Source organism: Bos indicus, chromosome 8 (genome assembly GCF_029378745.1).
Source record: "Bos indicus isolate NIAB-ARS_2022 breed Sahiwal x Tharparkar chromosome 8, NIAB-ARS_B.indTharparkar_mat_pri_1.0, whole genome shotgun sequence".
Lineage (NCBI taxonomy): Eukaryota > Metazoa > Chordata > Mammalia > Artiodactyla > Bovidae > Bos > Bos indicus.
In genome coordinates, this window is record NC_091767.1 from 23,359,813 (window position 1) to 23,383,944 (window position 24,132).

General features: G+C 39.8%; 1 protein-coding gene and 1 long non-coding RNA gene across 5 annotated transcripts in view; one reads left to right on the forward strand and one right to left on the reverse strand.

Moving 5' to 3' along the window:
* Positions 1-6,934: 6,934 nt before the first annotated feature.
* FOCAD (focadhesin) overlaps positions 6,935-24,132 on the reverse strand; it is a 302,497-nt gene continuing 285,299 nt past the window's right edge. For all 4 annotated transcript variants that reach the window (XM_019965885.2, XM_070794470.1, XM_070794471.1 and 1 more), the window contains 7 exons: positions 20,780-21,040; positions 20,035-20,124; positions 16,542-16,719; positions 13,668-13,765; positions 11,959-12,210; positions 9,664-9,739; positions 6,935-7,316 (listed from right to left, as the gene is read on the reverse strand). In XM_019965885.2, coding sequence (XP_019821444.2) covers positions 7,243-7,316; positions 9,664-9,739; positions 11,959-12,210; positions 13,668-13,765; positions 16,542-16,719; positions 20,035-20,124; positions 20,780-21,040 — 1,029 coding nt within the window. In that variant the 3' untranslated portion in view covers positions 6,935-7,242. The remainder of the gene's footprint in view (positions 7,317-9,663; positions 9,740-11,958; positions 12,211-13,667; positions 13,766-16,541; positions 16,720-20,034; positions 20,125-20,779; positions 21,041-24,132) is intronic.
* Positions 12,207-24,062, forward strand: LOC139184531 (uncharacterized). Its single transcript, XR_011568019.1, has 2 exons — positions 12,207-12,433; positions 23,878-24,062. It is a non-coding gene; the product is annotated as an uncharacterized lncRNA (long non-coding RNA).

Here is a 24,132-nt window from a genome sequence, read left to right on the forward strand (position 1 = left end):
ATTTTCTCCCATTCAGCCTTTTTTAAAATTTTGTCAATGGTTTCCTTTGCTGTGCAAAAAGGTTTTAAGTTTAACTAGGTGACAATGGTTTATTTTTGCTTTTGTTTCCTTTGCTTTAGGAGACAGATCCAAAAAATAGTGTTATGATTTATGTCAAAGAGTTTTCATCATATGTTTCTTTCTAGGAGTTTTATAGTTTCTAGTCTTATGTTTAGTTCTGTAATCCATTTTATTTTCGTAATCGTGTGAAACATGTTCTAGTTGTTTTACATGTCACTGTCCAGTTTCACCAGTATCACTTATTGAGCAGACTGCCTTTTCTCCATCGTGTATGCTTGCCTTTGTTTTTATCAGAGATTGACCATAAGTTTATTTCTGGGTTCTAGTCTGTTCCATTGATCTGCATGTCTGTTTCTGTGCCAGAGCCATACTGATTTGATTTCTGTAGCTTGGTAGTATATAGTCTGAAGTTAAGGAGTGAGATCCTTCCAGTTCTGTTCTTCTTTATAAAGACTGTTTTTACTATTTGGGGCCTTTTGTGTTTCCATACAAATTTTAAAATTATTTTTTCTATTTCTGTGAAAAATGTCTTGGGCATTTTAATACAGATTGCATTGAACTGTAGATTTCCTTGATCATTTTAACAATATTCTTCCAAAACATGAACACAATATATCTTTCTGTTTGTTGTTCTCAATCTCTTTCAGTGTCCTATAGTTTTCCAAGGTCTCTTATTGCTACTTCCTTGGAAGATTTATTCCTACATATTTTATTACTTTTGATAGGATCATGAGTGGGATTGTTTCCTTAGTTTCTTTTTCTGTTTGCTGTTAATGTATAGAAAAGCAACCAATTTTTATTACTTTTGTATCCTGCAACTTTACCAGATTCATTAATAAGCTTTAGTAGTTTTTTTGATGGTGTCTTTAGGATTTTCTGTTTAGCCATGTCACCTGCAAACAATGACAGTTTTACTTTTCCAGTTTGAATTCCTTTTATTTCTTGTCTGATTGCTGTGACTAAGATTTCCAATACTATATTGAATAAAAGTGGTGAAAATGGACATCCTTACCTTGTTTCTGATGTTAGAGTGAATGCTTTTAGCTTTTCACTGTTAAGAATGTTAGCTGTGTGTTTGCCATATATGGCCTATATTATGTTGAGGTAGGTTCCCTTTACTCTCACTTTTTGGAGTATTTTTATCATAAATGGGTGTTGAATTTTTTCAAAGCTTTCTCTGCATCTATTGGTTTTTTTTCTTTCAGTTTGTTAATGTGTTGTATTACACTGATTTGTGGATGTTGAAGAATCCTTGCATCTCTGGAATAAACCCCACTCAATCATGGTGTATGATCCTTTTAATGTATTGTTGGATTCAGTTTGCTAGTATTTTGTTGAGTATTTGTGCATTTATGTTCATCAATGATATTGGCCAGTAATTTTCTTTTTTTTGGTGGTATCTTTGCCTGGTTTTGGTATCAGGGTGATGGTGGCCTTGTAGAATGAACTCCAGAATTTCCTCCTCCTGCAATTCTTTAGACAAGTTTCAGAAAGATAGATGTTAAACACTCTTCCTTAAATGTTTGATAGAATTCACCTGTGAAGCCATCTGGTCCTGGACTTTGATTTGTTGGAAGTTGTTAAATCACTTTCATTTTTAGTACTTGTGATTGATCTGTTCATATTTTCTGTTTTTTCCTGGTTCAGTCTTAACAGGTTGTATGTTTCTAAGAATTTGTCCATTTCTTCTAGGTTGTCCATTTTATTGGCTTATAGTTGTTTGTGATAGTCTCTTATAATCCTTTGTATTTCTGTGGTGTCAGTTGTAGTTCCTCCTTTTTCATTTCTAATTTTATTGATTTGAGTCCTCTCCCTTTTTTTTCCTTGTTGAGTCTGGCTAAAGATTTATCAATTTTATTTTCTCAAAGAACCAGCTTTTAGTTTCATTGGTGTTTCCTGTTGTTCATCTCTGCCTAATTTATTTCTGCTCTAATCTTTATGATGTCTTTCCTTCTACTAACTTTGGATTTTGTTTGTTCTTCTTTCTCTAGTTGCTTTAGGTGTAAGGTTAGGTTGTTTTGAGATTTTTCTTTTTTCTTGAGGTAAGATTGTTTTGTTATACATTTCCCTCTTAAAACTGCTTTTGCTGCATCCATTATGTTTTGGACCATCTGTTTTCTTTAGTTTCGTGGCCTGAGATGTCCCAGCACTGGTGCCTACAGACTATTGGACCAGGTGTGGTGGGTCCTGAGCTAATATGCTAGATAGAGGAAGGATTCCACAGTGGCAACCCACCAGCACCAGAGTCCCTGTGATAGAAGTAGTTCCCCAAGATGCCAATGGCAATGTCTTTGTCAAGGTGAGCTTCAGTTGCCCCTTAATTCTCTGGGAGACTCTCCAAGGTTAGTAGGTAGATCTGACCCAGGCTCCTCTCAAATTACTTCCTCTGTCCTGGGTCCAGGAAAGGTGTCAGATTTTGTGTATGCCCTTTAAGAGTGAAGTCTTTATTTCCCCCAGCCCCCTGGGACTCCCTAAAGTAAGCCCTGCTGGCCCTGAAAGCCAAATGCTCTGGGGGCTTATCTTCCTGGTGCAGGATTCCTGGGCTAGGGAGCTAAATGTGGGACCTCTCACTCCTTTGGGAGAAACTTTGCAATTGCTATTACTCTGTTTTTGGATCACCTAACCGAGAAGGGGGGGTTGTTGTGAGATTTGACTGTATCACAGTTCTGTTATCCCTACTTGTCTTATGGCTCCTTCTTTATATATTAAGTTGTAAAATACCTTTTCTGGTAGCTTCTGGCTTTTTCACTGATGGTTGTTCTGCACATAGTTGTGATTTGGGTGCACCTGTGAGAGGAGGTGAGCTCAGGGTCCTTCTGCTCTGCCATCCTGCACAGTCCTCTCAAGAACATTGGTTGTGATTTCAAATGCAGACCCAGTACTTACTAACTGAATGACTCTGAGTTCTAATTTTCTCAACTGCCCAAGGTTGTAAAGAGCAAATGAAATATGGTAAAGTAAATAAATCTTTGTAAATTATAAATAGCCATACAGACATAGGAAATTTATGTTTCCTAGAGGCTTTTATCGGAGAAGGCAATGGCACCCCACTCTAGTAGTCCTGCCTGGAAAACCCCATGGATGGAGGAGCCTGGAAGGCTGCAGTCCATGGGGTTGCTAAGAGTCGGACACGACTGAGCGACTTCACTTTCACTTTTCACTTTCATGCATTGGAGAAGGAAATGGCAACCACTCCAGTATTCTTGCCTGGAGAATCCCAGGGACGGGGGAGCCTGATGGGCTGCCGTCTATGGGGCCACACAGAGTTGGACACGACTGAAGCAACTTAGCAGTAGAGGCTTTTATTACATGATGTTTTACTGATTTATATTTTCTGAATGTAAACTCCACAAGGGCAAAAAATGTCATGTCTTGTTTACTTTGTACTCCAGAACCTTGTATTGTGGTACATAGTAGACACAATTGTGCAACTCTGAGTTTATGGATTACTACTACAATATCCAGAAAAAACTACATTTTAGTAAACATATCAGATTAACTAGGTGATTTTTTTGGATTTATCTCAAAGGTCACCTCATGTTCAGAAGACACAATATAGAGGGGTTTTTTTTAAAGAAACGTATGTAAATCTTTCTTTAATGTGCTACTTGCTTCTATTAACAAAATGTATTTACTTAAGATGTTTCCGTTATCTTCCCAAGTCCCAGCATATAAGGTGTCAGGCCCATTTCAAGCATTATAGCTACTATTTATTGTCAGGGAAATGTACAAAAATGAAAGCATTTCTTTTACATTTTAGAATTTATGAAGCATATTTCTGAATTCTTTCAGCTCTCACAACTACTTTGTTAGGTGGGTTACTTCTTTCATATGAGAAGTAAAACCAAAGTCATGGAGTCATCAATGTCATTTTTATTCATTACCATTTCTAACAGCTTGGAAATTATTTCACAAGTTCCCTGTGTCTGACAAGAAACGATGCTCTTTCTAAATTGCAGTTTCAAAGAATTTTGTTTTATGAAGATTAATAGATTACACTGCATCATATATTAAAAAGATGAGACTTAAAAGTCTCTAGGATTAGAATAAAGCATTTCTTTCCAGAAAATATAAAAGCAAATTATCTTGTCCAGCACCACAGCAGTGATTTACACCTGAGGATGATGCTGTGAGGTATCTTTCCAGAAGAGTGGTGAAGGCTGTGAACTGTCACTGCCACATTCTGTCCTCTGGTTCCATTCGGAATGCCTGCAGCTTCCAATAGGCTGGTTGAGGGCAGAGACCTAAAGACTGGGCTTACAACTCTGGCTTTTAATGAAGGCTCTTAACCACATGCTCAGATTTCTCTTCTAAAACAGCAATTTGCTAAAATGTTTACCCCAAATCTAAAACTACTTCTTGCTTTCAAAGTAACTAAGATAGTTCAAGATAGCAGTTGTGTCCTTAACAAAGACTTACCCTTTATAGAATTATAATATCATCTTTGGTTAAAATCATTTTGGAGAACTTGTGGCAATTAACTTAAAAAAGGTTATTAACAGCTTGTTAGTTACCATGGAGCCATTACATTACAAATAAAACACAAAGATTTTAGGCACTTGCATGGATCCCAACATCTGTCTCAAACATATACTTTTCAAATCAAGGGTCAGACTGTTTGGGTACATCCGAGACACACAACACAGACTTAATCCCACACAATGCTTTGTTAGTATACCCCAGCATACTATTTGTCTTGGCAACTGTGATTTCAAAAACTAACAGAAGATGACTTACAAGGAAACTTTTCCTTTTGTATATAGTTTGGAGCTTTTCCTTTTGTATATAGACTGGTCTCAAAAAAGCAGAGACTTCTGGCTTTTGGAGAACAAACTAAAATATCCTAAAGGAATACCTTCATTCTTACCTGAGGTGAGACAGGTAACCAGGAGAAAAGGGTCTTATTATACCAGTGGGCTACATCCTTAGAATAGTTGGAGTTTAGAACCTTTAGAGCTTCAGATTTAGAATCTGACAGTTGAGACTCTTTAGTGCTTCCCATGAATAGGAAAATCCTATGAATCTTAAACATAAGACTGCTGAAAACAAAGAGGGGAGCTAGGGAAGACAGGATACAGATAGATTTTATTTCCTCCCTTTTGTACTCTTCTGTTTTCTTGTCAGGGCAGGAGCAAGGACAAAGCCTGATTGAGAAGAAACTGGGCCGAATTGAACAAGGCAGTCTGGGTCTGGAAGACTGGGCTGATTCTTCATCCCTCTCGTGAGCATCAGCAAGTCTTTCTGCTGACTTGTAGGGGGTGGGGATGTCAGAGTAGTTGGTCAGCGCCCACTTCCTCTTCACTATTCTTACTGCCACCCACGTTTGCCAGCTGGCTGGAAATGTAATGTCCTTCAGGACCTGCTCTTTTACACTGTAACTCTGAGCTTCCCAATTCCAGAGGCTTATTAATATGAGGCAGGGGGTTTCTTTTATCTGATTCTAGCAATCTATATTTAGCATGAATGAAGTGTAATCTTTGGTGGGAATTTTCATCCGAAAGTGGGTGCTGACAAGCCTGATGCAGTAGAAAGCTCTGGGCCTGGGGTTCTAGAACCTTGATTCCTAAGGGTAGTAGCTCAGCTATGTATTAGATGTTTTCTTCATTTAAAAATAGAGAATAATGCCTCTTTATAGTACTATTAGTAATTGTAAGGGTAAAATAAGATAGTGCAAGAGAAACTCTAGTCATTTATACTCTTGATACCTAGTAATAAATGTTAGAAGAATTTCAGCCTCTCATTGGTAGGAAATATGAGAGAGTCAAGGTGGGTGGGAGAGAGGGAGAGACTGGCTTCTCACAGAAATGTTCTCAATTTCTGCTTCCTTAAAACTCATTTCCCTGTGGCTCAGCCTCTAGGGAGGTAATAGAAATGAAATACTGGTGATGCAGTTAAGTACTACCTGAGTTAAGTACTTCCTTTCCTCCTTTTCTGTAAGTGTCTCGGCACCCTACGGAGTTCAGCAAAAGAAAGCGCTGTGACCTGGAAACAGAGTGTGAATTACCCAGTGAACCACAAATATTTGACACCTGGAATCATAAATCCATATATTTGGAACTTTAGTAGAGCTGTTTTTAACCCAAGTGGTAGGTAGGCTTGGTGACAACATGAAGGTACATGCCACAGAGGTATATTATTCCAGTGGCACACCTTTTCTCCCCAGTAATGCCATATACACTTGTATCACTGTGTTTATATGATTGGCTAAAGACTGCCCTGATTAATGGCTGCATGAAGGAATAATAATTAGCAATCAGAGCAAAATTAAATTCCTGGCTGATTCTGAGCCCCTGAGTAAAATCCAACCCTTAAGGATACTGTCACATTCCTTCATTTACTAGCCATTATGCCACCAGTCACCCTAATTAAGATCGAGATTTGTACGTATTAAAAACATATAATCTTTTGATCTTTCGAGGAGCTATTTGCCATTTTTTGCTTGCCTAGCATCCCATCACCTTTCTTCTGGGGGAACCCAGTTCAGGTGGATGGACATATGACCCAAGCCTGGTCAGTTAGAGTGCCCCCCTACACCCCATGCTGCTTCCACCATACCTATGAGCAAAGACACCTTTCCTTTCTTATTCTGAACTGGGTAACTTTCACTTGCATTCAAGAGACTCAAGCATAAAAAATTATAGCCACCACTTTTGGGTCTGATTTAGCAATGGTTAACACCATGCTTATTATTTAAGCATGTAGAGCAGTTCTAAGAGTGTTTTAGCAGTAAGAATAAGAAAACATGTCTAACTTATTGAGTCAATGAATATCCTCTAGAGACTTCATGGGAAACAGATTCTGCCGTCACCACTATAGTTTGGTTTTGTGAGCTAAACTTCCACCATGCCTTAAAGCAAAAGTCAACATGCACAGATTTCACAAGATTGTTTTACTAGAATTTAGCAGGGAGGAGATGAGATAGTCAAATTTTCACAAAAGAAAACCTTCAGATCTCAGCCAAATAAAATTCAAGTTCTTATTTCAGTCTCAACTGGCCTGGATACCAAAGCAACCTCTCCAGGCATGCACTGTTCAAACTGTGAGTTTTGTGGCCACCCTTTCATGCCCTTGAGCTCTCTGCATCATGTCTCAGCAATCCCAGACACGAATTCTGAAAAATTCCTTCTGCCTATATGGTTTTCCTCATCCAGCTGAGAAAGCTGCTGGCTACTGTGAAGCTGTTCACCAACCATAGGCTCTGGTCCATACAGCTTTCTTCTTAAACTCTGGGAGAACTCTCAAGGACAGCAGGGTAGCTAAAGGGGACAAAAAAAAGCACACTGTTTCATTTGGTGCAGTTACATTTGAAAAGATCATTTAGATCAAAAAGGTGTCAGAACAGAACTTGACTTGTTCCTGCTTGGCTAATCTTTAAGAATGACTATCATGCCTTAGATAGAATTTTAATGGAAGAAGCCATTAGTAAAGGTTGAGGAAAAGGTCTGTTTTAAGTTACTTTGCAACCAGTTAGTGGGAAGTTCCACAGAATTAAAACAAACTGACTTCTGGGATGCTGATGTTGCTCTTTTTCTTAATCCAAGTGCTGACTACATAGGTATGTTCCCTTTGTAAAAATCTACTTGAGCACTTTTCTACACGAATATGACTTTTCCACTAAATGTCTTATTAAAAGGTAAACAAACTGATCCTGTAATGAAGTTAGGATTTCATGGGCTCAATTTAAAGTAAGGAAGTTGTGTATAATCCCTCTAGGTAACTTATTATATATCTTATTTTAGAATATGAATATAAATATCAATATATTGATATATTTTTTAAGTATTATAGTGTGAGAGAATGAAGATAAGCCAGAGTTACACAATAATTATGTGTGACTCTAATAAGCCCTTGAATATATGACCAAGTGAACATGTACTTCCTTGACCCAAATAACAATTTGTCTCACTGGAATTAACTGTTATCTTCATGACTTAAGACAGCATATGTTGGGAACAACCAATGGTATCATGGACGCATGGCCCTTAAAATGAGTCCAAACTCCCCAAGGAAAATAAGTAGAGGAAGTCCTAGTAGCAAGTTTCTTGGGAATGGTCAAGTGAAAATATGTCAGACCACTGCTCTGATCCTCAGTGAAGCTCTGTGGTTGATCAGAATCACCTTCCTACCATGCCCTGCCACCCACATTAGAGGTAGGAACAATACATTAGATAATTCTTGCTTGTTAGGCAATCAATACAATATGCCGTACTTAAAGCAAAATATGGTCAGTTATCACAAGGGTAGGCCAACAGGCAACTTTCCCAAGGTAAGACTTTCCAGTGCAGTAACTTAAAGCATGTCAGGGGCATCAGTGGCAGCCACTGGGAGGATCCTGACCCCCAAGTCCCAAGATGTGGATGACAGTACAAGCTGTCTCGGACCACAGAACCAACACCCAGAAGATGTTTGAGGTTTGAGTAAAAACATCCATGTAATTTGCACAGAAAGATAGCTTATATTTGTGGATCCTGCAGTCATAGTTTAACAGTCAATAGAGATGTATAAGGAAAAGGCAATGGCACCCCACTCCAGTACTCTTGCCTGGAAAATCCCATGGACAGAGGAGCCTGGTAGGCTGCAGTCCATGGGGTCACAAAGAGTCGGATACGACTGAGTGACTTTCCTTTCACTTTTCACTTTCATGCATTGGAGAAGGAAATGGCAACCCACTCCAGTGTTCTTGCCTGGAGAATCCCAGGGACTGGGGAGCCTGGTGGGCTGCCGTCTATGGGGTTGCACAGAGTCGGACACGACTGAAGTGACTTAGCAGCAGCAGAGATGTATAAAAAACATGCTGCTGCTGCTAAGTCGCATTAGTCGGGTCTGACTCTGTATGACCCCATAGACGGCAGCCCACCAGGCTTCTCCATCCCTGGGATTCTCCAGGCAAGAACACTTGAGTGGGTTGCCATTTCCTTCTCCAATAAAAAACATGAAAACCATCTTAATGCCTGGAAGCATGGGAAATGTCCAATTCCCCTGGCAAAATACTATACAGCCATGAAAAATACTTATGAAGCTAGTATAAGAATAGGTTAAAATGCTTCTAATAATTTTAAAGTAAAAAAAGGCAGTACTCAAAGTGTGTATGTACATTTTTCAATTGGCTATGATTATAACAATGTTAAAACTTACACATAAAGGGGGTAACACTTAGGAAAAATAATCAAAATTGTCATTGCGCAATGGGATTCTGGATTCCTTTTTGCTTATTCTTTTTTACTTTTCTGAATTTTCTAATTTTTATTCAATCATTTTATGATCACAATAAAACATTAAAAAACCACTTAAATAAAAATTAAAGGCCATGAAACTCTTCTCCTGTGGCAGATTCATTTCGATATTTGGCAAAACTAATACAATATTGTAAAGTTTAAAAATAAAATAAAAAAAAAACAGAAAACTAAAAAAAAAAAATAATAATAATAATAAATCCACTTTCTAATTCAAAAATGCCATATTGGTGACAGCTTCAGATTACTTCTCTAAATTGCACCAAGATGAGCCCTTTCAGGAGCCAGCATACACTAGGATGCTGTTCTCTAGTACAGACAACACTGGATGGTTTTCACCTATGCTGGGTATAAAGGATGAAAGTAATACCTTTTAAAAGATCCTTGGATTTTGCTGAGAGTCCTTCCTTAGGGCTTTCCATGATGCTGAACAGCCAGTCAATGAACTAGAGTGAAAATGAAGAATTGTATCAGATAAACAATCTCAGGATTGGTAAGACATCATTCAAACCCTTGGACCTGCACATGTGCCTAACAAGGACAGTAGTCCCCAGATAATACCTGCCTGGGCTGGGAGAGTGAAGAGGAGATGTGACCAGGCACAAGGGATGGAAATGTTGGAGACAGCCCTCAGTTAAATGACTCAGCAAAGTCAAACCTCCTTCTTTCGCTGATTATCCTGGGAGTTACTATAGTTTAAGAGTGGGGTAGACAGGGGCCCAGAGGGCCTCTGGTGTGCCATGAACATTCTTTCTCATCACTCTAAGAGGCCCCAGAAAGGGTAAGTGCCTTGCCCAAGTCCACTCCCCATGACTGGCAGAGTCAAGATCTGAACCCAAGTACATCTGGCTTCAAAGCCTCACACTCCTTCTTCACACCATGCTGCCCGCCACCTGGTTCCGTGTGCATCAGGCCTAGGCTCCTAGGTGGGTAGCAAATGGGTAAACACATCAGCTGTAAGCCCCTGTTACTAAAATATGTTTCTGTAGCTATGAATAGTTTGTGCCCAAATGGATATGAAGCCAAGTTGAAATGCAACAGAAAAGGCATAAGACAATTTGCTAGGTAGACCCAAGCATGTTAACTGCAAATAAATCCTGCAAACAAGGTAGAAACTCCACGTACTCATGAGTTTGACTGATCTCCCAGGCATAGCCAAAATTGTTTTTGAATTAGATACTGGGTAATTTCATTGACTGAATGTTCCCTATCTTGACTCACTAAAAAACACTAGTCATAGGTACTAGGCATTTTAATTTTGGACATAGACTGTGGGTTGAAAAGAAAACAGAAAAATAAAATATTCCTAATTCCGTGCTTTAATTAAAATTTTTCTTATTTTCTTTTCCTCAATTTTGGTTTATCATATCCTGCTGGTAAGTAAATAAGTACTACAAATATGTAATAGATGCAAGATATCTATCTACATTGTAGTCCAAAATGAACAGGGTGTCCCAGACCAGAAATAATTAAAGTGAAAAAGAAAATACAAAATTAGAGGTAATAACACTAATGCTTATCAGGTTTAAGAAAACAAAGGCATTTTATTTGAGATGTTCAATGGAGTTGTTCATGGCTGAACTGTGGGTCCACAGTTCAGAAATATTTTTAAAGACTAAGGTTCAGATTTTACAAGTAAGCCACAAAGTTGGCTGTAAGCTTTCAACCTCATAAAGATCCAGTTTGATTAAACGGGACTCAAAAAAATCCTTCAATTGACAATTCAAGATATGTTAGAGCCATGCAATGAGAAATATAGATGTACCTCATTTTCATATGCTCTGCAGGACAGCTAGTAGCCTGGGGAAACTCTATTAAAAACCAAAAGGTACTCCCTATAGTTTGTGTTTTCCTGAGGGCAAAGGTGATGACATTAGGCCTTTACAGATCTCCCCATGGTATCTAGCACAGGCCAGAAGCACCTGGAATGTGGCTACTACATGGAATGAGCTGTGGGGAACCTTAAATATGGTAAAAGATGGGTACTCCAGATTCACAGCTCTCCGGATTTCCCCCACGCATTGTTGATCACCCCCTCCCTTGTTCATCAACTGTATCCTTATCACGTGTGAGCATGCTCTGTCATGTCCGACTCTTTGTGACCCCATGGACTGTAGCCCACCAGGCCACTCTGCCCATGGAATTTTCCAGGGAAGAATACTGGAGTGGGTTGCCATGTCCTACTCCAGGGGATTGTCCCAACCCAGGGATCAAACCTGGGTCTCCTGCATTGGCAGGTGGATTCTTTAACACTGAGAGCCACCGGGGAAGCTCATCCTTATTGTACCATCTTGCAATTTTGAACTTGCCTTCTTGTCTGTCCTCACTAGGAAATTTTGAGCCTTCAGAGTTACTCATCCTTTATCCCCAATATCAAGAACACGTAAGTCTTCAACAAATGAAGGCAAGCACAAGCTTTTCTCTCCGCCTCAGCCCCAACTGTAAGCAAGTTGTTGCCACTATCACTGTTGTTTTCAGTGAGCAGTTACCCTGAGCCTGAGCTACGCTCAATCTCTGAGGCCCTGCATCTGGCTGAGATCTGAGACTGAGTAAGAAAGCCTGTCGTGTGATTCAGGTTTCACTTATCTCCCACTGCAATTCTACAGCAGAAGCTGCCGAAGAGAAAACGGCTGGCTGCCCTGAAGCAGGTGGCTGCCCGCCTCACCTTCTGGGTCTGTTCCTTCCATGGCTCTTTCTGCAGCAGAAGAGGCATGCTACTGGGAAGGAGAGTGACAGCCTCCTGCAGAGTGACCCTGTGTAATGGACTCCTGCCAAGCAAGCTTGATGCTGGCCCAGCTGGGCCATTTTCCTGGTGCCATGGCAACCAACTGGCACTGAGGCCAAGGAGGAGAGGGGCAGCGTGATCTGCCCATGCAACCACTGCGGCTGCAAATATCAGCAACAAGAAGTCCAAAGCCTATGGCAAAGCAGAAACAGGGTTAGGTCACAGACTTTAACTGCAAAGTACCACGTGTTCACACACAGCTCGCGTCGGGAGGAAATGCTATCTTCCCCCTCGCCGAAGCCTTCCTCCTGCCCCTCCCCTACCCCAGAAGAGGAACTGGATGGGATAGCAGACCGTTTCCATGCTTAATGAAGAGACATTCTGGGCTTTCAGAAGGTTTGAAGGATCCTCTTTCGTAAGTAGAGAAGGCCCAACAGTTTCATTATTATTGTTCTAACATTTCAAGAGGAACATAATTTATTTAATGCCTAATCATACTGAGATCCAAACATTCCTCCTCTGTTTTGGTGTTTTCAAAGAGATTTAAAAATTAATTAAGAGAGATATGAACAGGGATATTAAGGTTTATTATCATGTGGCCAAAACTTAAAAAATATGTATAGTATATTCTGTTTTTGAACAGAAACAACATATGACTTTCCATATGCATTAAAAAAAATCTGTTCAGAATCCATGCATTTAGATTTTATAGACTAGACACGTAGAAATGATGATAACAAGGGCTACCTCTGAGTTACTGCATTACTGTGATTTAAATGATTCTTTCTGCTTATTTATATTTTCTAAGTTTCAAACGATTTTTGTAAGAAAGCAGAGAAAGTTAATATAAACTTTGGAAATACGAGGAAAGCTCAAAAAAAGCTTAAAAAGTACCCCTCAATCTCTTAAAATGCCTAATCTCATTAATGAAAATTTCAAAAAGACACACAGCTCTGGAGAAAAGCTGGGCAGAATATCAAACAATATCCCAGGTTACACATATTTTACTCACACAAGTAAACAGCAGGCCTATAAAACATGGCTATGGAAAAATACAAAAAAAAAAAAAAATGCACAGCTGAGTCAAGAAAATGGCAAGAATAGGAAAGTGCTTCCTTCATTTTTTTTCATTAATCTTTATTTTTTCTGGTCTTATTCACCTAATACTAGTGATGGTTAACCTCTTTGGGTCATAGATCATTTTCAGGTGAGGTGCAAATTCCCCTTCAATATGTGCGTGTAAGTACTGGCACAAACACAGATTACTTGCACACACTTCAGGAACCCCTTCAAACCAGGTGTTTAAAGCCAAGCTCTGGACCACGGTGGAGGCCAGAGCCCTGGACCCCACAGTCTTTGTGGGATCCAGCTCAGGTGCACAGGACCCTAGATTCCCCCCCAGCTAGAACTTCTGTGTGCTGCCTGTCAAGGGAGGTATTCTGCTGAAAATATTTTTCAAAGGGCAGCTGTGGGCATCTTCAAGATTCTGGTAAGAACACCCATTTCCTGTGATGTTAGAGAATTGTCATCCTTATTTCCCAAAAATAAAGGGAGAAAAGAGAGCTGCAAGCAGCAACATGTTCCTCTTTTGGGAGACTAAATATACTCTGTATTTTAAGAAAGCCACAAATGACTCCTCTAGACTGTACCTCGTCAAGAGCCACGTTCTGAACAGACGTTGACTGGTAAGCAACATTTCTGATATAACCCATCAGTTCCAAGAGCCACTCCATTCTCTTCAACACGCCTGAAACAAAAGGACATGTATTACCAGACCATGGTTTTTCTTTGCAGTGTAAGATAGATCGACAATAATTATCATAACTAAAGCGAACGACCCGCTGAGGACTCTCTGCAACAGTTACAAGTCCTCTGATGCTACCTGAGACTTGTTCTCACTCAAGAAAGATTTTTTTTTTGATACTGTTCACATCAGATGACCTTATTTTGGTCTTTATTTTTAAAAGCTAAATTTATTCTTCAAACCTGATAAAATGGTCAAATGCATTTAATTAAACACTGGGAGAAACGGGGCATGCCCACGGGTTAGTAGTGTTAAATCTTTGATAATTAATTGTTCTTATAGTCCTCTCTTGCTTAAAGTTCTCAATTTATGACAAAATCATACAGAATACCTATCCTAAAGACATTAAAAAAAAAGCGCCAAAACCAAAACCCAGCTGTAGTAAGCTAAATAGAGAACAAACATTAACATAAATATTATTTTTTCCTTTCAAAAATGAGGATTCCCAGTACAGCAAAGACTACTTGGAAAGATCTTCAAAATTTAGTGCATGAGGAAAATGGCACCATGTTTGTGCCAGTACTTACACGCACATATTGAAGGGGGATTTGCACCCCACCTGAAAATGATCTATGACCCAAAGAGGTTAACCACACTAGTATTAGGTGAATAAGACAAAAAAAGCAAAAAAGATTAAAAAAATGAAGGAAGCACTTTCCTACTCTTGCCATTTTCAAAATTCTTGCCACTTGAAAATTCAAACTAAATTTGAAGGCCAACGGGTTATGACCAAAGGCAATATCAAATCTGTTTCTTTCAAGTATCTTCATGCTTAATTCGGAGAAGGCAATGGCACCCCACTCCAGTACTCTTGCCTGGAAAATCCCATGGACGGAGGAACCTGGTGGGCTGCAGTCCATGGGGTCGCACAGAGTCAGACACGACTGAGGGACTTCACTTTCACTTTTCACTTTCATGCATTGGAGAAGGAAATGGCAACCCATCCAGTGTTCTTGCCTGGAGAATCCCAGGGACGGGGGAGCCTGATGGGCTGCCGTCTATGGGGTCTCACAGAGTCAGACACAACTGAAGCGACTTAGCAGCATCGGCATGCTTAATTGGGAACACCTAAGGTGAGCGCCGAAGAATTGATGCTTTGGAACTGTGGTGTTGGAGAAGACTCTTGAGAGTCCCTTGGACTGCAGGGAGATCCAACCAGTCCATTCTGAAGGAGATCAGTCCTGGGATTTCTTTGGAAGGAATGATGCTGAAGCTGAAACTCCAGTACTTTGGCCACCTCATGCGAAGAGCTGACTCATTGGAAAAGACTCTGATGCTGGGAGGGATTGGGGGCAGGAGGAGAAGGGGACGACAGAGGATGAGATGGCTGGATGGCATCACTGACTCGATGGATGTGAGTCTGAGTGAACTCCGGGAGTTGGTGATGGACAGGGAGGCCCGGCATGCTGCGATTCATGGGGTTGCGAAGGGTCAGACACGACTGAGAGACTGAACTGAACTGGTTTTCTACCGGATAAATATACTTCTGAGGTCGAGTGAAAAAATCTCATTTTTCATCACAGGTTCACTGTTCTTTGGGCAGGCACTCACGTGCAGGAGACAACTATCTCAGTTGCCAGCGAGGAAGAGGAATCAAAATTTCCTACACAATCTTGCAAAGAGTATTTAAACTGCATTTGTCAGTCTTCTCTCATAGCCTTCAAAATACAAGAGATGGGGAATATGGCTTACAAGGGCCTTCTAGTCACGTCCAATCTGATCAGGACCTGAACACAGATTTGGAAAATTACAAGCATATGACCAAAGGCATGGAGGAGAAATGAAGGAGCTCCCTATTTATTTTTTTCCTCCTATTAATTTTTAACTGGAGGATAACTGCTTTACAATATTTGCTGACCTCTGCCATACATCAACATGAATCAGCCACTGGTATACATTTATACCAGTGGGTGGGAAGGGGTGGGAGAGGGGAGGGGGTTAAGAAGGGAGGGGAGGTTAAGAAGTGCTCTGTGACAACCCCTTCAAGTTGTCACAGAGCACTGGGTTGAGGGAGCCCTCTCTTTAGATGATTGCTGCTGCTGCTGCTGCTAAGCCGCTTCAGTCACGTCCGACTCTGCAACCCCATAGACGGCAGCCCACCAGTCTCCCCGTCCCTGGGATTCTCCAGGCAAGAACACTGGAGTGGGTTGCCATTTCCTTCTCCAATCTTTAGATGCTCATTACAGCATAAATGTCTAAAATGGCCTAAAAGTTGCACCATTCATTAGCAGAGCTTCAGGCCTGCAGTTTCTGGCGTGAGGATGTACTCAGGGTGTCCAGATTTTATTTTTCTCACCCCTGAGAAGTTCTTCTCTAGAATAACTATTTAATTTGTGGTTGCTGCTTTCTTTTTCTGTTTGTTAAATGACCACCCAAAAGCCATGTTCATGCAAACATCAGGCAGAATCCATTAGCATCCATCTGTTTGAGAAACAGAAGCAGGCAGATTCAACCTGGTAAACCTGCTTATGTCTCTGTGGGCCTGGAGGGCCAAATATGAGATCCAAATCTCCAACAGAATTTATTCTCACCTCCGAAGAGTTGATGCTGTGAGCTGTAATTGTGCTTTTCTATCCCAGGTGCTGCTCATTTGGGGGTACCAAGTTCTCACCTGTGTCAAGAAGCCCTAACCTAGTTTTTAAGTTGAGGAAACAATGATAACCTCAAAGAGATGGTAGGCACATTTGTCTGTCCCGATGTGCTCCCTGGCTGGCCTTACCAGTGTTGGCATGGCTCACAATCCGTGCCTGGTATAAGCTGTGCAGCGTCATCCAGGCCAGTGTGTCTTTTTCACGGTGCTGGACAGCGACACAGAGCACATCAGTCAAGCCCATCAAGGGGAATCGTCCTTGAGAGACCAAGTAGAGCCTGACAAAGGCAGCCTTTTCTAGGCTACTCTGCAAAAAAGCAAATTGTTCAGTTGCTATTGAATTAACTGAAGTTGTTACAGGACCTTGGGGCAAGGGCAAAAGAGAAAGGGTGAGTTTGAAGTTGATTACCACTCCAAATGCTAAAACTGTTTATTTCCTGCACTGTGAAACCTATCTGCCTGTGTGCTATCTCAAAATGTACCTATAGACAGTTGTAATGTCACCTTCTGCTTTCTCATAAAAACCATCAATGATTTCAAGGGTCAACTGGTGAGGATATTTAGTAAAGACAAATAATAACAATGATAACCAACAAACACAGTACTTACAATGTGCCAGGCATATTTGAAGCACTTAACCTGTGTTAATTTGGCATTTCACAAAGTTTGGTACACAGACCTCTGGGGGACCCCAAGACCCTTTTAGAAGAGAGGGTCTGTGAGGTCAAACTATATTCATAATAGACCCCAAACAGGAGTAATATTCATTGTATTTTTTACTGACACTGGCAATTTTTTACAAAGCTAGTTTCATTTAAAATATCCTTGTAAACAATAAAATTACTAGTTTTGTTAAACCGCTGCCCTTGAATACACATCTTTGTAATGTTCTGCATGACCAAGTGGGAAGTATGCATAAAGGTCTTGTGCTGCTCCCCCGAGTGTGATGTTCGTCTCAAGGAGAAAGTTGTGAGAGTGAGTTGTGAGCTGAAATAGCCACTCTTTTCACAGACCCCCATTTACTTGAAAGAATGATTCATAAACAAATGATGGTTATGAAAACTGAGTATTTGATTATTTTTTAAAAGTGAAGGAAGTGAGACTGCCATTTCCAAGGAAAATACTTGATAGCAGTTACTGCCAATGACAAAATGTGTGCTTTTAAGCGAAAATTAGATTTTTGGAAAATCTGTATCTGCTACTATGACTTTGGCAGCTTCCCAAGATACATGTAAGACATACATGCATAAAAGACTTTTCTGATGAGGTTGCCGGTAATAGTGACAAATACAATGTTCTGATGTTTATAATGAAATGTACCAACATTTGGAAGATTTTCAAAATTTAGTGACTCAATATTTTCCAAATGACCAATATATCTTACAGATCTTGCAATAGTATCTTATAAAATCATGCATTGGTAAAAAATCCAAAACCCCAAGAACCAATGGATTTTACTGTAACAGAGTATGTGAAGTTCACTGATCTGCTTTCAGATTCCACATTGCAACTAACCTATAAGAAATCACCACTTGGTGAGTTTTGGTACAATATCAAAGAAAGATATCCTCATGTTATCTGAAAAGACTACTAACACTCTTTCCCATTCTACCTTCGTATCTGTGTGAGGCTGGGTTTTCGTCACACACTTCACCAAAATGACATCACAACAGATTGAATGAAGTAGCAGCCTTGAAAATCCAGCTGTCTTCTATGAAGACACTGAGGAGACTTACAAAATGTAAGACAATGACACTTTTCTAATTTTCTAAACTAACCTGTTTTTTGGAAAAAAAAATTTTTCTTACATGTTAGGATGCAATGGATTTATTACTACTTTTAAGTAATGTTCTAAAAACTTTCTAGTTTTAATTTCTAATATGGAAAACATTGACAGATATATCCCACATAAACAAAAGCTCTTTGAAGTCCTTGATAATTTTTAAGACACTAAAATGGCCCTGAGACCAAAAAGTTTGAGGACCACCGTATTAATCATTTCATTCTCATGGTAACACTGAGCAATAGATTACTATTATCACGTCCTTTACAGATGAGGAGACTGAAGCACAGAAGTTAGGGAACTTGCTTAATGACACAGAGTAAGAACTGAAACCCAAGGAGTCTCAGCTCTTCACCTGTACTTTCTTATCTCTGTTCTTTCTAGAAATGAAGAGAAAAACACAGGGCTCAGCAGAACACATACTCTTTGGGGGACATCAGAACACAATTTAGAATGTTCTAGTGACAATGTTCTGAATGGCACTTTAGAAATGCAAGTGAGTAACATAGCCACTTTGAGCTTTAGGTACCACAAAGCAAATTATATTAACTTCCAACTATACAACATGAATATAATAACCAGATATAATACCTTACATGAATGCAGTAATTATGATAATGTTATTACTGAATCCTTGCCTTGGGTCAGGCACTTTTCCAAAACTTAACATGGATTAAGTCATTTAACTCTCAAAACGACCCTAATAGGTATGCACTATTATTTCCCTTTTATAGATCAAGAAACCGAGGCAGAGAGAGAATATGACACTTAACCAAGGTCACATTGCTAGTAAATTAGAGACTGGATTTCGCACCTGGGCAGTGAGGCTCCAGAGTGCATTCTCTCAAGCATTTCCTCATTAAATTGCTTGGGCTGTGCTGTGCTTAGTCGTTCAGTCATGTCCGACTCTGCAAGCCCATGGACTGTAGCCTGCCAGGCTCCTCTGTCCCTGGAATTCACCAGTCAAGAACACTGGGTGGGTAGCCAATTCTCCAGGGGATCTTTCTGGAAAATTCAATGGACAGAGGCTACAGTCCATGGGGTTTTGGAGAGTCTAACTGAGAGACTAATGCTTTTTACCCATAGGGAACACTAAAATGTTCTTGACAAAGTGCGATTAGCTAGGTTAAAAAGTTATTATTCATCTTTCCATTTATACTACTACATATATACAATGGAATATATATTACTCAGCCTGAAAAGGAATGAAACTGGGTCATTTGTAGAGATGTGGATGGACCAGAGACTGTCATACACAGTGAAGTGAATCAGAAGGAGAAAAATACCGTATATTAATGCATATAAATGGAATCTAGAAAAACAGTACAGCTGAATCTGTTTGCAAGGCAGAAATAGAGAACAAATGTATGGACACTAAGAAGGGAATGGGGAGGTGGGATGAATTGGGAAACTGGGATTGACACATATACATTAGCATGAATAAAACAGATAACTAATGAGAACCTACTGTATAGCACAAGGAATTCTACTTAATGCTCTGTGGTGACCTAAATGGGAAGGAAATCCAAAATAGAGTGGATATAGGTTCACAACATATAGCTGATTTATTTCTCTGTACAATAGAAACTAGCACAACAATGTAAAGGAACTATGCTCCAGTTGAAAAAAAAGTTATTCATTCATCTACCCATTTATACTACTGCATATCCAACCATACTAGGCTGGACATGAGACCCCCCAGTGAAAGAGAGAATTTCCTAAAATTGGCCAGTAACTAACAAACATGAAACAAAATGAGCTTCAGCCAAAAGGACACTATAACCATATCAATTGTAATACCCATCTCAATAATGAAAAAACACATGGATATGTTATTACCTCAGTAATCTGGGCAACCCGATTGGCTTCATCATCTGTCATTTCCGAGAGGCACTTTGCTACACTGATATACAGCTCTAGATCATTTCTCTGGTAAGAAAAATCCCAAGCATGTCAAAATACAGTATAAGATAACACGCATATTCTCACTGCTCTGACAAATCTTTAGCTTTGCTTATCTCCATGAACAGCGGTTGATGAGATTTTAATTTTAACCAAGCCAAAACCCGTGGCCCATTTTTTATCATTTATACAGCATCTTTCCTGTTATTTGGTGTATTTTGTTTGCCTGTACTTTTTTCTCCTGATCAGAACCCATCATTCTAGATGGATTTTCTACTTCTTTGCACAACTACATTTCAGAAGTCTGTTGGGGGAGGGGCAAAGCTAGTATTAAGTCACCTGATGCAAATATTAAGTGTGTTGGACAATACGCCCAAGGATTCCTCAGGTGTAAGGGTTTCTGAACTTGCTCATCTTCTATAGGCATTTGGTAAAAGACTTGAGAGCAAATTTCCTGGTGCTACACTGGTTAACCTTGCTTCAAAGTGTGCTCAAAACTTTGGTTCTAAATTTTCAACCTTGATTTAGATTTTGGAAGCAAACATTCTTAGTGAAGAATGTGGTTATTTCTTGCTAGTCTTCCCACCACATTCTTAAAAACATACACCTCCCCACTTTGCCAAAAGGCTTTAAAAAATCCCAAACACAAATTGTCAGGAATGCAAATATTTTTGTTCCTCACCCGAATCTTATTTGGCAGGAGGTCAAAAATTTTCCTAGTAGCTTCGCTGAGCAGACTCCAGAGGTGGTGGGAAGGGCTGGGCAGTTTCATGGCCTGACTCAGGCCCTGTAAGGCACTTGGGCGTAACTCAGGACTGGAGAGTGGGGAAGCTGCTTTAAAAACTGCCACCATTAAGCTTTCCACAAAACCCACGATCTGTTCATCAGAGACATGTTTTATCCATGAAGGCACAGATAAGAGAAGGTATTTCTTGATATTCAGCTGAAAGAGAAACCGAAGAGGTCAGATGTAAACAGGCAAGTCTGGGTTTGTAATGCTCAAAACCTCTAGGTCATCACCATGTCTGCGAGTAAAATTAAATTTTAAAAGGTTCAGGTTGCTTCCTAGACCCCCATTTCCCCACAGCTTCATGGGCCAATGGACCAACGATGCCTGTGATGTTAGCTGCTGCAGTGACTTCTGATCTAGGGTGCTTGTGTGGATATATGGCATCTGCCAATCCATCTGTGAACTACTCATCTCAAATCTTGGGTCTTTCCAGTGAGGGGAATAAAATGCTACTTCTCAAAGTACATGACAGTTGCTATTCAGTCTTAAAAGGTCACATTCTCTAGCCAGAAAAGCTACTGGAGATGAAGGCTCAACTGCTGGAAATAGGCTAAACAGAATATTTGATATTATTCATTTCTTCTTCTGAGAAAGCATGAGAAAATAATCAGGGGAACAGGAGTTCTGGGGCCAGTTCTGAGCCAAGAAGAACCAGTCGAGCATGTGAAACTGACCATAGCATCTTAGAGTTCAGGATGGCTAAGAAGGGGTGCGGTAATGAGAGCTATGAGCCATAGACTGTAAGGAAGCAGGCTTCAAAAATTCTTAGAAACGTTAAGTATGATACTAAAGGAGCAGCAAGTCTGAAAGAAGTGTTTTATAATATAAAATCTGACAAAAATCGGTAAATTTCTAAAAAGATCAATGTAGCTGCATGAGTTACACAATATTTCACATTAAAGAACATGCCATTTCAGATCTTTTTTTTTAAATGAGAAGGTACATAATTAAAAAAAAAATGAATTTACAATTTGTTAATTAACAAAGGTAATAAGATTCCTAATCAAAGACGAATGTTAAAAAAAAAAAAGGACAGATTTAAAGAAGAAATGGAGGGATAACTAAAACCTAGAAAAATATCTGAGATCAAGAAAACAGGCAGTTAGAATTATAAATGATTTAAAAGGAACAAAGCATTAATAGAACAGTGTTCAAAGCACAGGCTTTTGAGTCAGCTAGTGTTCCCATTGATGAGCTATATAAGCTTTGCTTAACCTCTACTTGCCTCAGTTTATCAAACTGTAAAATGGAAACAATTTAAAAAAATCTACTTCTCAGAGGTGAAATAAGTCAGACACAAAAGTTTTCATATTGTATGATTCCATTCTAAAGAATTTCTAAAATTTATATAAAATGTAAATGTATATGAAAGTTCTTCAAAGTAACAAAATTATAGAGACCAAAAGAAGATCAATGGTAGCCTGGGTCTGAGATTGGGAGGGGGGATTAACTATAAGTAGGCACAATGGAATTTTTTGGGGTGGTGGAAATGCTATTGATGATGGATGAAAATGTATAAATGTACCGCTGCTGCTGCTAAGTTGCTTCAGTCGTGTCCGACTCTGTGTGACCCCATAGACGGCAGCCCACCAGGCTCCCCCGTCCCTGGGATTCTCCAGGCAAGAACACTGGAGTGGGTTGCCATTTTCTTCTCCAATAAATGTACTAAGACTCATCAAATTATACACTTAAAATAGCCATATTTTATGGAATATAAATTATAACTCAATAGAGCTGTAAAAAAATCAGCCTATCAGGGCTGTACATATGCATGCATGCTCAGTTGTGGCCAACTCTTCTGCGACCCCATGGACTGTAGCCTGCCAAGCCTCTCTGTCCATGGAATTCTCTAGGCAAGCATACTGGAGTGGATAGCCATGCCCTTCTCCAGGGGATCTTCCCGACCCAGGGATCAAACCCGTGTCTCTTTTATCTCTTGCACTGGTCGGTGGATTCTCTACCACTAGTGCAACCTGGGAAGCCCCCGTCAGGGTTGAAGAGAGATTAAATCTGATGACTGACAGTGTTCGCTGAGTGCTTAGCAGCAGGAGGAATGTAACAAGTGCTCATTAAATGGCAGCTAGATGGGAGCTACTTGGAGCAGACAGGTAACAGCAGCTACAGATGTCAATAACACTGCCTTTCAATTAAGAAGAATTAGGAGATGTAGGAAAACTTTTTTTAAAAAAAGCACAGAGTAGAGACTAAAGTCAAAAGACAAGGGCTTTTTCAGGAAAGACTACTGTCCTCCACTTTTGATACTAGCATTCTTTTGGGATTCCAAATAATTTGACCTGGGAAGAGAAAAGGAGCCTCGCCTAACTTCTTTGTGGTTAACAAAGCTTTGGGGTTCTTAATCTGGCAGGGAGATTAGTAAAGTGAGTAACAGACTACCTGGAAGATTAGCCGGGGCAATTTGAAAATGTTTGGGCACAGTGTTTAGCCCTGGAAATGCACCTTAAAAACAAGCAAAGTAACAGGGTTCTGTTGGCCAGGTGCCTATTGAAATTTATAAGGAATTCCAGAAGACACTTGGGCATGGGCAGTTCAGCAGACAGTATGGTGATCTGGAAACCCTAAGAGAGCCTCCCGGCTTCCAGGAGTTGAGAACTTGATGTGATGATACTAAGCTGTTGGCCCCTTTTACCATTCTCAAGTAAAAGTAAAAAGTATAAGCCCATGAGAATCTACATGTTAATAAAGAGATCCATATCAGTTTTTAATGCACTCATGAATTACAATAAAGATGATCATATACATAAAAAAAGATGAAATAATGAGAGCTTTTCACCATTCTCAAAGAATTAAAGCCTCCAGCAATAGAAGAATTTAAAAAAGGAGATCATTTAGTTCATAATCAATTGGTGAACCTCTAAGGAATCATGGAATATGCTTTTTTTGTCCTAACTTGAAATGTAACCGAAATGATACATCTTTGCTTATGTCATATCTTTAAATAATCTCACCCCATTCTTCCTACCTACCCTTAGTCTATACCCTGGAAGCTGCTGCCACTTCTGTCACAAAGACTAGGCTGGATCACGTCTTCCTCAGCACTTTACTCAAGCGGAACACCTATGGACAGAGATATCCTGCTCTCTCCCCCTACACCCTCCTACATACACCCTCTGGGGTCTCTAATTTGATGCCTAATAAAATCCTACCAAGCTTTCAAGGCTCACCTTAATTGCTGCCTTTTTGTGAAAGGGAGGGATGAGGGATTGTTTATCCAAAGCATGTGGATT